This window comes from Athene noctua, chromosome 1 (genome assembly GCF_965140245.1).
Source record: "Athene noctua chromosome 1, bAthNoc1.hap1.1, whole genome shotgun sequence".
NCBI classification, from domain to species: Eukaryota; Metazoa; Chordata; class Aves; order Strigiformes; family Strigidae; genus Athene; species Athene noctua.
In genome coordinates this window covers 69,337,474-69,351,431 of record NC_134037.1, presented here as the reverse complement: position 1 = coordinate 69,351,431, position 13,958 = coordinate 69,337,474, and the positions used below count along the sequence as shown (strand labels likewise).

Below are 13,958 nucleotides of genomic sequence, written 5' to 3'. Positions count from 1 at the left end.
TTCAGACCTAAGCTACAGCAAGGCAAGAAAGGTGGCTGGCACCTCAGTGGGAAGTGACACAAGAGCTAGAAAACAGACATACATGTAGGCCTGTTTCTTCATCATTTCAGAATTTTTGTTCCATTTTGGATACCCCATTTCATAAAAAACATTAGTATTTTGGTTGCCTGCCAGAGAAATTTAAACACCAATTAGCTGCTAGATGCGGACAGAGAAAACCAGGGCTCTGTACTGCACAGCAGAAGAGATTTAACTTTGTTATTTCTGTCATGAGGAAAGTTAAGGAGGTGTAAAAACAAGCACTGAGGGAATGAAGATGAACAAGCCACAAATACATGAGAAAAGCAACATGAGTTCTGAATCACAAGCAACCTGCAGCCAGTGGTAGAAGTCCAATGGAATTACTAATCCTTTTTCCTTGCCTGTTAAGAGGTCTCCCATCCTCTCCTCTCTTCATAGACATGCTCCCTGGGAGGGTTTCTCCCTTACTCCCAACCATCCCACAGTCCAACACATAAACCAGGTCCTAACACGGAAGAGTCAGGAGAACCCCTCTCTAGGCGTGTGCCACCACACAAGCGCCCACTGTGCCTTTACTTGCACGTTTTCTTGCAACTCTCAAGGCTGCAAACAGGACAGTGTCCAAGCAAGAAGAGTGATGCTTATGGTCTCTCTGCAGGATATCCTGAGTTTTCTCCCGCAAGCCAGAGCTCCAGGGCCACACATACACCTCAGGAACGGCGGATGGCTCATGGCCCTGCCCTAGCAAAGCCCGTGTTGCTGAGTGCTGCCCTACTGGTACAGCTGCCTGTAGAACCCTGGTGCTTTGGTGTCACTTCTCTCTGCCACCCCGTCTCCGCTGCCTGTATTCAAGCTCACCTTTCCAGTTGTTTCTGGTGCTTCTCCTCCCGGGCCTGGGCTTTCATCTGTTGCACCTCAATGGTGTCAGGCTTCCTGCGCCGCATGTACAGTTCGTGGTTGCCCATGCAGAGCTGCAGGATCCTCTTGTTAATTCTCAGACGAGGGGCGTAAAACACAAAGTCCTAGAAGAGAGACGCCACACAGTCAGTTTTCCAAGCATGTTTTCTCTTCTCTCAGCTAACTGCAGGCAGATCATGCCACTAATTTCACTGTAATCGAGACATACAGGCAGGCCATTTAAATATAACAATATGCCAATATCATCTGAAGCCAAAACAATTGTTATTTATATTCATCTCCAAGTCTACACAGAATTGACAATTTTCTCTAAAAGACGCTTTTTCTAGAAGAGTAACAATCTCCATTTAGAGGAGACTTTGTGGAGTTTGGAAATGTTGCAGAAGATTCTGGGTTGCCAGGGTAACCATCTGGGCAACTCACAGACCTCTAGTATTGAGTAATTAGTTTTTAAGTTTGCCTGGTTTTGTGACTGAAAGATAAATCACGAAACTAAAAATGTATTGCAGACTGTTAAAGTAACTTTGTAGAATTTCCTGGTCTATTTAAATCAATATTCAATCCACCATCTGTGTTTTTTCAGAGAATGAGAAGAAATACTTCCCAATATCATTCTTTCCTCCCCATGGCATTTCCTAGTTAAGCTGACCTAGGGCTGTTACAAGAGTGTCAAGTGAAAACCATTTTTCTGAACCACCAAACACGGGTTATTTTGAATGCTGGGTTGCGAGCAGTAACAAAACACAAGATACTATAAAATTTCCAGTTTGACAAAAAGAACAGCCCCATATTTCTTATTATCTATGTTATAACCAGGCTTTTACAGGAACTATACACCAGACCTGATCTTCTAGAAGTAAATCTGCTAAGAAAGGGATACAGAGGGACAAGTTCACTACCTGCCTGACGATTTTCTTTCCAAGTCCATAAACATACATGTTTGCAATACAGTCTGAACTTACAGTGAACAAACTCTGCATCTTTGTGCCTTTTTTTTTTGTGCAGTGTGTGAACGATGATATGTGCAGTGGGCAGGCTGCCACAATCCAACCATGTATTAGTACCTGTTCCTTAGAATCACTCTCCTAGGGATTGCCTCGCTGTTAGCCAGGGGTGGAACTGAGAAGGGGCACACAGGCTCTACACTTTTGCTTGGCAGCAATGATTGTGTTTTTAATTGTCTGAGCAGAAGCTGTGGCTATCTCTGGGATAACTAGAAGTCACACTAGAGGCAATGAAAAGCTCTCCAAGTACTATGGAGATGAACATGCATAACCTGACAAACTCGTTTTCTTCAATGTCTTTTCCCAATTCCCATACTGCCTGCAAGAGAGGCTGTCAGTGCAGTACATTGTGCTGTCCCACTAAATCCTTCCTGAGCCGTTCCAAGTGGTACAGGTCAGATACTTCTAACTGTACCTGTAAGCTATCCATCCAACCTCCTACTCCTGACAAGTAATTTTAAAAAAGAGTTTGTGGACATTCTGAGGAACAGGTCCTATCCTGAGGCAAGGTTCACTTACAAGGAAGTAACTACTGAAGGCACAGACAGTGGTTGCATTTGTCATTTAAGGCCATAACCAAGGGACAAAACATTCACATAAGAATATAAAAGAATCCCCTCCTTTTCTTATCCACAGCCTCGCCCTGGTCTTGCACTGGAGCATCGCAGCTTGTTATTGTAATGATAATGTGCTGAAGATGTTCGAGTACATGGGCAGGCAGGCCTAAAAATTAAAAAGCTTATTCTGGGCAAGGTGCCACAGGACTCTACCCATTACATTAGTGTCCATTTAAACACGAACATGTAGAATCCTTCAAATTAAAGGGGAGCTTCCAACCCACATCTTGGGTGGACAGAGTATTTTGCTGTAGTTATAACACTTGCCTTTTTATAAGGAGATACAAGCATATGAAAAGACCCAGACAACTTCCTGGATTCTCAGAATTATTGTCCAGATAAATGCTTTCAGGCATAGCTTTAAACATAACACCCTCCAGAGGGAAAAGGACAATTGACACAGGAAGGAACATAGTTAAGGTTTTCAATGGTAACACCTTTCTGTATCAGCCTCTTGCAAGTCTCCTGTTTCAAACTCATATTTACTGTTGGGGAGTGGATGGGAACCTGTGATCCACAAACAGGACGTTAATGTTTCATAACGTGTACAACAACATGTTCTCTTTTATTGAGAAAAGCATGCCTGACAGAGCAGCTTTCTATTTCTGTGGAGTTTTGTTGGCTTTCCTCTTTTGTTCCTCTTCCCTCAAAACCCAGGTTGTCATCTGGAGGAAAGCCCTATAGCACACTGTGCATTAGTATCCTTTAAATTACTGGGAGGATCTTTTGCGGTTGAAGAGATTTATCATCCATCACCCTTTGCCAAAGCCAAACTGCTTATTATTTCTCAGGGCTGTACTTACCCACCAAGGCCAAGTACTGGGGTGGGGGAAGAGAAGAGGAGGCCTTTCTCAACTATTCCAATAGTTTCACAAGACTGACAGAACGAGATCCACCTATACCAGTTATTCTACTTCATGTTCTCATACAGGTCAAAGTTGCTAATTCTTTACTAAAAATAACTCTGAAAACATGTTTCTAAGTATTGAAAAGCAATATTCACAGGTAGCTACATTTCAGTTCTCCACAGAAATCATATCCCTGCCATTTACCATAGTATTAAAGGTCAGTGAACACCATGGTCCTTAACTGGTTTTTACTTTTTTAGTAGTGTGGCAGTGAGCATTAAGATGGGAAGCCATATGTATCCATGTGGTTTTGCAGTACCATTTTAATGATTTTTGTGAGGTTTTTTTTAAACAGCAATAAAAAAGTTACCCACCAGTTTCCATGCACTGAAAGAAATGGGGAGAGGACTAGTGTCAGTACAAGCTGCCTACACAGAAGACTCAAGAACTAGCGAAGAATCTCAGCTTTAAGAATAAGGCTACCTAGTTTTCTACAAAAAAGGACTCTGCAGTTGTTAAACCTCTTGTCTTTCTCCATGTTAGATGCCACCATAAGCCCTTTATTTACGCTGCATGGAAAAGCAGACAGGTCTAAATACGCCCTAAATACTAAGGCACATTTTGCATCTAGAATATCCGCAGCCTTCTCCTGTCCAAAGATCATTTTAATTTTGAGATGAAACAGTATTAGTTGTTCACCTGAAGTATCCAAGAATCCATTCTAGATATACTTACTGGTGCCTTCTTGTCAATAGGTTTTATAACAAACTTCTTGTCATTGAAAGAGATGTTTCTGATTTCGCTCCAGGGGAACCCAATCTTTGGAGTCAGTCTGGTAAGAAGAAATATTCTTAAGAGATGCTGCAATGAACATTTTTTTCCCCCCACATTGCTTTAACACACAGATCAGGGGAACGCAACACTTTACACAGCTCTCCCATCAGAGAGAAGACAGTACTTGAACCAAAAATCCACAGGGAGTAGGAAAAGAAGCCCAGTCACCTCTCCTTTACAGAGTCTCTTCTCATTTTGGCCAGCCACTCTACTGACCTTTGGCTGTGCAATAGGGATGGTCTCTACTGAAGCCACACACTCAGCTTTACCAAACACCTGCTTTAAGTTAATTTCTTTGAAATCAGGGCCTAAGATCTGCAGCATGCAGAATTTAGGTATACGTGCTGTGCTTCCCAGAGGCTTCTTGTACATCATGGGAGGCATAAGCCAAAGTAACTCAGGCACTCCCCCACACCTTCTAGCACCCACTAGACAGAGAAGTCTATGCTGTTGCATTACAGCTGGCCCAGCTACCTCCATGCTGCCTTCCCTTCTGAAGTGCTGGGCAGGCACAAACACAATTGGTAGAAGCAGATGTCTTTTGTTTCCTCTCCTAGATTACAGGCAAGGCTAGTAACAAAGAGCCCTGTTCCTTCCTTCCATGCAAACTGCTCTTTCAGCCCATCCCACTAGTCACAAGCAGAACTTTACACATTGGTGGTGCAGTGAGCTGCACCACGTGGCTCTCTCCTATTGGAAAGCACCCCTACAAAGCAAAGGGCAAGATCCAGACTCCCAGCTCTTCCTTGCTGCTTAGGAATTCAGGTCTGTTGGTTTATTTTAAATTACTTCTTTAAGCTTCACTAATCATTTGAGATTTTCCTCTGCTTTAATTTCTCCAGAGTCTTGCATATAAAAAGCATCAAGTTATTCATGAGATCAAATGTTTCCAAGCCATTCCAGTACTTCACCCTTACATACCTGCCCAGCTCTGCAGCGAGTTCTAATAGCACAAGGACTCACGTATTTGACTAATTCCTTTATTTCCACCCCTCTCCAAGTATTTCAATTTTTATGTTTAATAGCACGTTATTATTCTTTTATTCTTCTCTTATCAAGGGAGGATATATTCTTTAGAGACAGCAGTTAACAATTAAGAATTGTGTCTTACATAAATGATAATTCCAACAATCTTCTTGTTATTATCCAACCTCTCCAATATATGTGTCTGACACGCTGAAGTGCTGAAGACACAAGTATTTAATGTTTAGCACTTAGAGAAATGTCTATCATAACAGTGAACCACTCAAACTCTGCAAGAATCCTTTCTGTGGAGCTCATTTATTTGGGAAAAAACCCTGGCAATTTTGAAGGAATTTTACTTGTCACAGAGATGGAAAGCTACTATATAGCATGATTTCACTAGGCCCAAGAATAAAAAAAACAACTTGCTTCATTTAAAAATCAGAGATCAAGAATAAAATACGTCTTCTTCAGAACTTACCATTCCCTAACCTTTAACTCAACTGCAAGATTATGCAACAGTGCGTGTGTAACATTAAGTAAGAATTATTTGATTAGACTAAGGTTAACTAATGTTATAGTTAGTCATATTAGCCTCTGTCATATTAGCTTAAGTGTTTTAACCCTAGATAACACAGTATGATGGACACCTAAAATTCACTTAATTAGTAAGTTCTATTGCAAATTCTCCTCTTTAATACAGGAGAGAAAAAAAAAAAAAAGCTTGAAAATACCCAGAAGTGGGACGCTGACATACACTGCAGTATAGAGGCTTGCACACCTATAGCATGGTCTCTTTTTCCTCAGGTCTCATTTTACTTCAGCAATAAAATCCTTGCTTTTTCACCTTTGTCCCAGTCCCCAAATTTTGCACGTACAAATCAAAGCGGAGGTACACATCACTATTTTTCTAGTGCCCGTACCTGCTTAAATGACTTAATTACATAGTAGCAAGAGTTACAGCAGAAACAAGGAGTTTATTCCAGCACGGTATTTGTTTTGCAAACGTTCCTGATAGCTCTTTACAGTCAATGGCTATATTCTGTCTGCTTCTGCAGCTCGAAAAACCTGTTTGCGTGACCATGGTTACATAGCAAGACTAGTCATTCAAGACTGAAGTATTACATGAGCGAAACTACTTTTCTTTCAAGTGACACTCCTTGTTTTCTGGGTGACAGCACATATTAGCATTGCAGAAAAGACTGCATTTCTCTTTGCCATCTTAACAGAAGCTCCAGTGAGTTTCAATTAATATTTGGGTTGCATTCAAAGCTCTTTGGAGACAAATATGTAGAACAGGTGAAATCCCTTCTGTACAACAATGATAGTCTGTTATAGATTAGTGAAATGAAACCAAGACTTGGAACATAGCGGGGCAAAAAAATATCAGTCTCGACAGCAGCACTTCATCTAAAACCTGTCTATTTTAACTCCCCTCCAGTCCTTCAGTTGTGGAGTATTAGAAGAGACTAGCAGTCAACACAGCTGTTCTTACCTTCATTTTATGCTTATATATAGAGGTAGTCTACCATTTCCCACCTACTACCCAATTAAGAATGGCTCTACCTTTACCAGAAGGGCTGATTAAAACTATGCGTACCTCAGCAAGACCTCATTTCATTCCTCATTCATCCAATAACTAGATAGGTTAGCTCCTCCCTGGGTTCTGGGTGTTATCCAGCTCTGGTTTCATGTCCACCCCATAATCTGTCTTTTACAAAACCTGGCAGTTGTACACACGTCTATCATTAACTTCAGTATAGGAATGGCCTTAGATGTCCCAACACTCTGCAGATATGTTAGCCTGTCTAGGTTCTCACAGTATATCCACTGCTGAAATATCTGGCAATCTGACTCTAGGAAAAGCTTGGTAAACTCCTTAGTTCAGGGTTCAGCTCTACAACTGTGCATGATTTACCAGACAACACTGACATCTCTTTTTCTGCAGTAGGTAGCATTAGCAGGTCAGGCTACAAAGGCCAGGAAAATCACAAAAGCATAAATGATGTGAAAGCTCATTTCCTAGCACAGCTTCACCTACTGATCTGAAATTGGAACACGAGCAAGTTCTAAACTTTGCCCATATCCTGTAAGTGAGAAACATCCCTTGGCTCCCACACCAGCCCTGGCTCTGGGAGATAGAAATGAAAACAAAAGCCTTACTTATCATCCTTTTCATAGATGTTGAGCCCCAAGGCATCAACCCCCAGCCAAAGGTCAGTTCCTTTCTTATTCTTGATTTCGAAGTAGTTGATTCCATACATTTCCAGGTCCTGAGCAATCTTCAGGTATTCCAGCATGGCATTCTCCCTGGTTGAGACAGGAAGGAGAGCAGATGTTAGCTTCTCATTTATGTGACTATCTCAGAAAGCACAAAGCCCTCAGAAGAAAGAAGTAACCTTTCCTAAACCCACACACCAAGCACAGGAGTTAAAACTGAACATTCACCATTTAGGATTCACTTTAGAAGTTACCATATTACACCTATGAACACACACAGTACTTTCATTTATGAAGCCCTAGTATTTCCAGACAGAAAATTAGCAACATTCATCTCTCTCAGCATTCATCCTTGTCTCAAGGTACAGTGAACAGGAAAGGTATAGTATCTGAACTTTCCCTGTCTGCCAGTGCAAATGCCTCAATGAACATCAAGTTAGACAGATACCTTTACTTTTTTCCCCACTCAAAGTCAGCACTGATACACTGTAGCTAGATCCAGGATCTTCAGTAAGCCACACAAAACGCTATTCTCAGCACCAGTGCAAATATCCTACTGAGTTTTACCATATGATTTGATGCTGGACTAGAAAACATACACCAAGACTTCTTCCATACAGGTGACTCTTGAAGTTTATTTCAAAAGCATGTTGTAGAACTGCAACCTTAAGGTGAACAACCAGCAACAGAGTGACCAGCCTAAGGACCAATACAAAACACCTACTTGAGCATGCCACTGTGCTCTGCATGCCACACCTGGATCCGTTCTTCCCACTGCTCTCTGGAGAGTTTATGCTGGTCCATCACCCTACACAAAGAAAGAGATATTAGCAAGCTTAAACTTTATGTCCTGCGTTATCCATCGATACTGATCTTTGCTACAGTCTTACTGAAAAATTAGTCCCACCCATGAAGCCTTAGTGAAACCAAGAGGAACATCCTACTCCACCCAAAGATGCACTCTGTGAAGCAGAACAACTCAGAATTAACAAAACCCCTTGGCAGAGTCTTTCTGGTCACTGACCGGAGACATAATAGGCGTCAGAGGAACACTGCAGAAGAATCACATGCATGCTGCAGACACCAGAGGGTTAAAGCAAAGCAAAAGTTGGTGTCATTCCTGGAATTAGACACTGCTTCAGACCATCATCATGAAGTGTAAACCGAAGCCATTTGTCTGATGACATATGTATGGGGATGGACTATGTAGCCTCAAGACATGCTTTCCAGGTACAAGATTTTTAGGACTGTACATAGCATTAGGGGCACACAACCCAACCTTCTCCAGGGACAACACATTCTTGACTGAATGCTGCTCTTTTCATCTTAAAGAGGAGACATTCATACTGCCAGTTACCAGCATGGCAGCACCACATAGAAAAGAAAAGCTTAATTCAAAAGTATGTTTTGTCTGCCTAGCCAACTCAAGGAGAAAGCACAATAACATACTCTAATATGACAAGTAGAAATAAAAAAAAAAAAAGGAAGAACCCCAAATGCTTAAGTTAAAAAACCCCTTACACTTTCAAAGAAACTCTTTGAATTTAACTAGAATGCAAATTCTTCAATTAAAACCAGACAAACAACCAAACAAAAAAACACCAAAAAAATGGTGCACTGCATCAACCAACTGCTTCACCTTTGGGGGATCAGACGCTCTGAATTGAGGTATCCAGGCTTGTGCACGTCTTTGTTGTAATCTCCAAATTTGGCCTGCACAGCATAGGAGCCAAGAAGTACTGCTGTTTCAGGAGGACAGTAGATCTCATCACTTATGATTCCTTCCTTCACTTGCAGGAAGAAGAGCTTCTGCGTGATGTCCTGGATCAGCTCTTCAGACACATCCTCTGGGAAGAACTTGGCACGAAATTTGAACTGGAGGGGATTCTCCTTTCTGATTTCTTGAGCAGAAACCTGAGGACAGAGGTGATGGCACAACTGAGCAGGGTTGCAAACAATAAATTGCTTTTATACAGAAAAAAGAAATTGGGGCATTTGCCTTAAGAGGAGAGTGACTGGCAATTTGTCACTGGAATTCCTTAATTCTGGCTGCTTACAGGTATGAGAATACAGAGAAAACATACTATATGTTTCCTAACTAAGACTTTAAAATTCTGTTTGCACAGCAAACCTTGGTCACTGGAGAATGATTTACCATGCTCTATCTGATGGCAAATCTTTCCAGTATTGTATGTGTTTGAACAGAGAACAGCCCCCTGACATTAAACAGGTATGTCACTGACCACTCCATCAAGAAAAACAGTGCATACCCTCATAAGAACTGCAAGTCTACAAACAAGAGCATCAGCCCTCTGTTACAACTGCTCACCCTTGAAGTGACCTATCTTTCTGATTAGTGCAAGCAGACACTAAAACCATCACTACCCAAGATGTTCCTTCAGTCACAGCAAGAATAGCTGCTTCTACCCAACAAAGTACAATATCAAGCTGCTGCCATATATCTGACAAACACTATAAAGCTTTCTACAACTCACACAGAGAAAAAAGGCAGACTTCCACCATGCCACACCTCACCCAAACAGTTCCCATGGAGGTCACAAAGCTGTATCTAAAAACACTCCTGGAGTTATGAAAATTAAGCAACAATCAACAACAGGTACAAGGTTTATAAAGTTGCAGGCAATAACACATCAGGAATCATGTAAGCTTTAACCTTTGTTCAGCAATTAGCCTGAAGTCTGTTACCTTTTTATCAAGCTTCAGCCAAGTCTGGAATCCTTTGTTGTCCACATACTGAAGACCAAAGTACCACACTTCTCGCAATCCTATGGTTTTAACCACCTGTAACAGAAAGGTCCAAAAAAAAAAAAGTTACTGTAGGTAACAGTTCACTTGAGGTCCAGGTATCCTCTCAAGTCCTGCATCACCTGTGGGTGCAGGCAATAACCTAAACCAACTCATCTAGCATCTCTTAATTTCATCTTGTAGACAAATATATACAACTGCCATAGCAGATGACAGCAACAGCATAGGCTAAGCTACTTGTCCCACCTGGTTCCTAGGAGAAGACAATTCTGGGGGATCTGTAAGAGACAAACTGGGCAAGTGAAAGGCCAACAACTGCTAGACTAGTAGACTGGCAGCAGGTGGGGCTTCTGCTCACTTGTATCTACTGGCCCTTCTTAAAACTGTACTTGGTGAAGCAGACAATTTACTTCTCTCACCAAAGCTTATGGTGAGATAGTCTGTAATGGTGTTAGTACTAACTACAACCAGTTAGCAGTACTAACAGCCCAAATGATCTTGTCTGACAGTCACCAAAGATTATTTGGCTGGAGGCAGTAACCAAGGGATGCTCCACACAGCTGCTGCAGTAAGCTCCCTGTGCAGTTTTTTGAGAATTAAAACACACTGCAAGTATTCTCAGTCAAGTGTTTTTTCAAAAACTCGCACAAAGGCTCGTTTTGAAGGACAAAAATATATTGATGGCTCAAGACTAGGACAAATTTAATTTCATATATTGCAAAAACTAACGAGACAAAAGATCCAAAAACACCATCCATTGACTGGATGGCACACTTACTAGTGAAGAGTCCTGTTTGGACATGTTCCTTCTCCTCAGTGGAGGAGACAGCCTAACAAGTTCCTGACCTCCTACTCTTGATCAATTGTTCTTATAGCCCAGTAGTTTGCTGCCAGCTCATCTACCTGTAAAGCTGTGCTCTACAGAGCCGAGATCTGGAAAGATCCACTACATACATACCCGGATCACATCCTTGATGTTATTTGCAGAGTAAAAGTAATGTAGGCATCACCACAGGGAACTGAACTGAGTGCCAGGCAAGACCTTTTTAAAACTACTTTGCAAGTTTGGAACATGTGACAGACTCAAGAGGGTGCAATTACATGTGCTTCAACAGGTCTAAGGTCTCAACCAAGGATCTGTTGCACTCTCCCCATTTATAGTATTGCTGGAGACACTCTGGCTGGAGAGTAAACTTGAGAAAGACAATGATTTTTGGATACTTAATTAGTTTTTGCTATAGTTTCCCTTAAATTTTCTTACTGGTGAGCTAGAAGCCAGCAGTCTGTACCTGGAAGCCAGAGCTTCCTGAGGTTGGTAAGACAGGGAAAAATGCACCGTTCTGATTAGCACTGTTAAGAATTACTGTTTGTGTGACATTCAGCAATGTCTATAAGGTTTAGTGGTATAAGCAGTATAATCTATAAGGTTTAGTGATATAAGCAGACCAAGAAAATTTCATAGTAGTATGAAAAAAGTAATATAATTTTTAAGGATAGAGGTCAGCGCCTACTAGTTGAGGAATGAGATAGCTTCATAGCTAGACACTGGGGTCTGTATTCAGTAGGCTATGGTTTACATATTCTACTTCAGCAGGGCCATAAGTAACTAGCTGTAACTAGAGTTTGTTAAAAAACCCAAGCAACCCAACAAACAAAAAAACCCCAAACCTCACAATTTTTTTAAAAAGAACTGGGCTCTGAAAATACTTCAGTCTTTACTTGACTAAAATTCCTTTTCCCTCCTCCCCCAAAGTGGCTTATTTCACCACAGAACAGCCAAGTTTTCTGACAGCTAGACATATTTTTAGAAGGTTCAGAACTGGGCTTTACTCAATCTAGCAGAAAAGCAGGGGTATGTTGAGCATGGCACTTCCTGTTGCACAAAAGCGTGTTGCAACTTTGTTAAAATAAAGAGTTGCATAAATCAAACAGTTATTGTCATTATCTCTGAAAGTCTGTTACCACAGAACAAGTACACTTTTTCTATAAATCAAGTTAGAAAGATTGCAGAATTATAACCCGTCAAGTTCCTCCCAAAGCCTAAAAGCAAGGAAGAAGAAAGTATTAAGCTAAACTTCACAATTTGACCATTTGAGTTCCAGTACAAACAACAAAGATGTTGAATGTTTTAGCCTGTTATTCTGAGAAATGGTTTGTAAACTTCCTCCATAGCAAAATAAGAAGGAACAAAGAGACAAAGTCTTATATTCAAGATGGGAATAGCCTCCCCCCCCACCTCCTCAAATGCATGAAGCAGCAAATGTTAAGCCTGCCCATCCCACCCAAAAACACATTCACTCCCAGAAATTGACAGTAGCACACTCTCCTCCATTTGAATGTCTTTCCCTCGTGGCCAGGATGGCACATGACTGCCTGGGAGAGAGCCCACTGTGTTGGTTCTCAGGATACCTCAGACTATTGATTGCAGTGTAAACTCTACACAGGTCTGGCTTGAGCAGGGCTGAATTCAGTATTCACAGATTTCTACTATTTTCCCCTTTCCATAAAAGGGAGATATAATACACACTACATGCAGCATACACTTATGCTAGCAAAGCGTAAAGCACAAGGACACTGCCAGAGTAGTTTTGCTAGCTGACAGCCAGGCCAAGAAATCATCTTGTGGTTTTTAAAGACAGCCTGCTTAAACAGACTTTTCTCCCCCACAGTGGTTCTGCAGTTCAAACTGGGCCACTCCCCACACCTACGAAAACCTGTTGCCTCCATAGACTTTATTTGAGTGTAAACTCTATCTGAGATAAGGGCTCAGTAAAAGGCTTGCAGAGTAGAAGTGAAGAGAGGATGTCAGAACAGCTGCAGCTAAACATGGTCTTCACCTTGCTTGGTTTTGTGCTGCACACACCTTAGTCTTCTCTTGACATGCAGAAGCATACCGCAACAAGGTATGGACTATGGATAAAACCTGAGCCGTAGGACATAAGCAGCAAATCTTCATGAGGTGATACTCTATCCCAGTAGTGCAATAAATGCTGCAACAAGCAGTCTTAGAAATTCAGAACTATCTAGACAGCAAGCTAGAAGTATCTTGGATCTGAAGCATCTTTTCTTCCATGTTCTCAGGATTTTGTGCTTCTCAGCTGGAGATCAAAAAAGTAGTTTCTCTGCCAGAGAGATGACCCTGACTGTTAACAGATGTAAATTAGTGAATATATATGAGGAGAAAAAAAAAGTCCTTACTGAATCCTTATTGTAAGGAACATAGGATATACATACAGTGTCTGATCTAAAGCATTGTTTTTAAAAACCTGGCTTATAGTCATTTGGATTTTTGTACCCTCAGAGATGAAACCCAAGTCCTCCGTTTCATGTTAACATGTAAGGGGTTGGAGGAGGAAGTTACCCTCATGCCAGGGTGATCAGCAGTGAACAGGTCAAATACCAAATACCGGTTCCATAAAAACACAGGTTTCATATGCACTTCACCAAATTTCCAGTCTATGAATACTTGATGTTTATCTCACATCAGTAATAACCCTAGGAATTAAACTTAGATGTAATGCTAAACACTACTAGTAGTACCCTTTTTTGTAGCATGAAGTTCTGCAGAGATTGTAATGTGTTTTCCTCCTTTCAATCCCTGCAAGATGACACTAAATGGGTTGGTTTGTTTGTTGGGGATTTAAGTTTTTGTGGGGTTTTTTTGTTTGTTTTGTTGGTTTGGGTTTTTGTTGTTGGTTTTTTTTAAAAAAAAAAAAGTACTTCTCACTGCACAACTCACTGAAATGAAAACCTCTACCAACAAAAAC

The 13,958-nt window shown here is 41.2% G+C and overlaps 2 protein-coding genes across 3 annotated transcripts in view; one reads left to right on the top strand and one right to left on the bottom strand.

The window, feature by feature from the left end:
• SYTL3 (synaptotagmin like 3) overlaps nt 1–1,459 on the top strand; it is a 38,220-nt gene extending 36,761 nt beyond the window's left edge. Inside the window, 2 exon segments of the mRNA XM_074896478.1 lie at nt 1,299–1,344; nt 1,346–1,459. Coding sequence (XP_074752579.1) covers nt 1,299–1,344; nt 1,346–1,372 — 73 coding nt within the window. The 3' untranslated portion in view covers nt 1,373–1,459.
• The window catches only part of EZR (ezrin), a 37,290-nt gene that overhangs the window by 4,658 nt on the left and 18,674 nt on the right, over nt 1–13,958 (bottom strand). For both annotated transcript variants that reach the window (XM_074896475.1, XM_074896477.1), the window contains exons 3-8: nt 10,132–10,227; nt 9,065–9,339; nt 8,150–8,233; nt 7,369–7,515; nt 4,144–4,240; nt 880–1,043 (exon numbers count right to left, since the gene is read on the bottom strand). In XM_074896475.1, the coding sequence (XP_074752576.1) occupies nt 880–1,043; nt 4,144–4,240; nt 7,369–7,515; nt 8,150–8,233; nt 9,065–9,339; nt 10,132–10,227 (863 nt within the window). The remainder of the gene's footprint in view (nt 1–879; nt 1,044–4,143; nt 4,241–7,368; nt 7,516–8,149; nt 8,234–9,064; nt 9,340–10,131; nt 10,228–13,958) is intronic.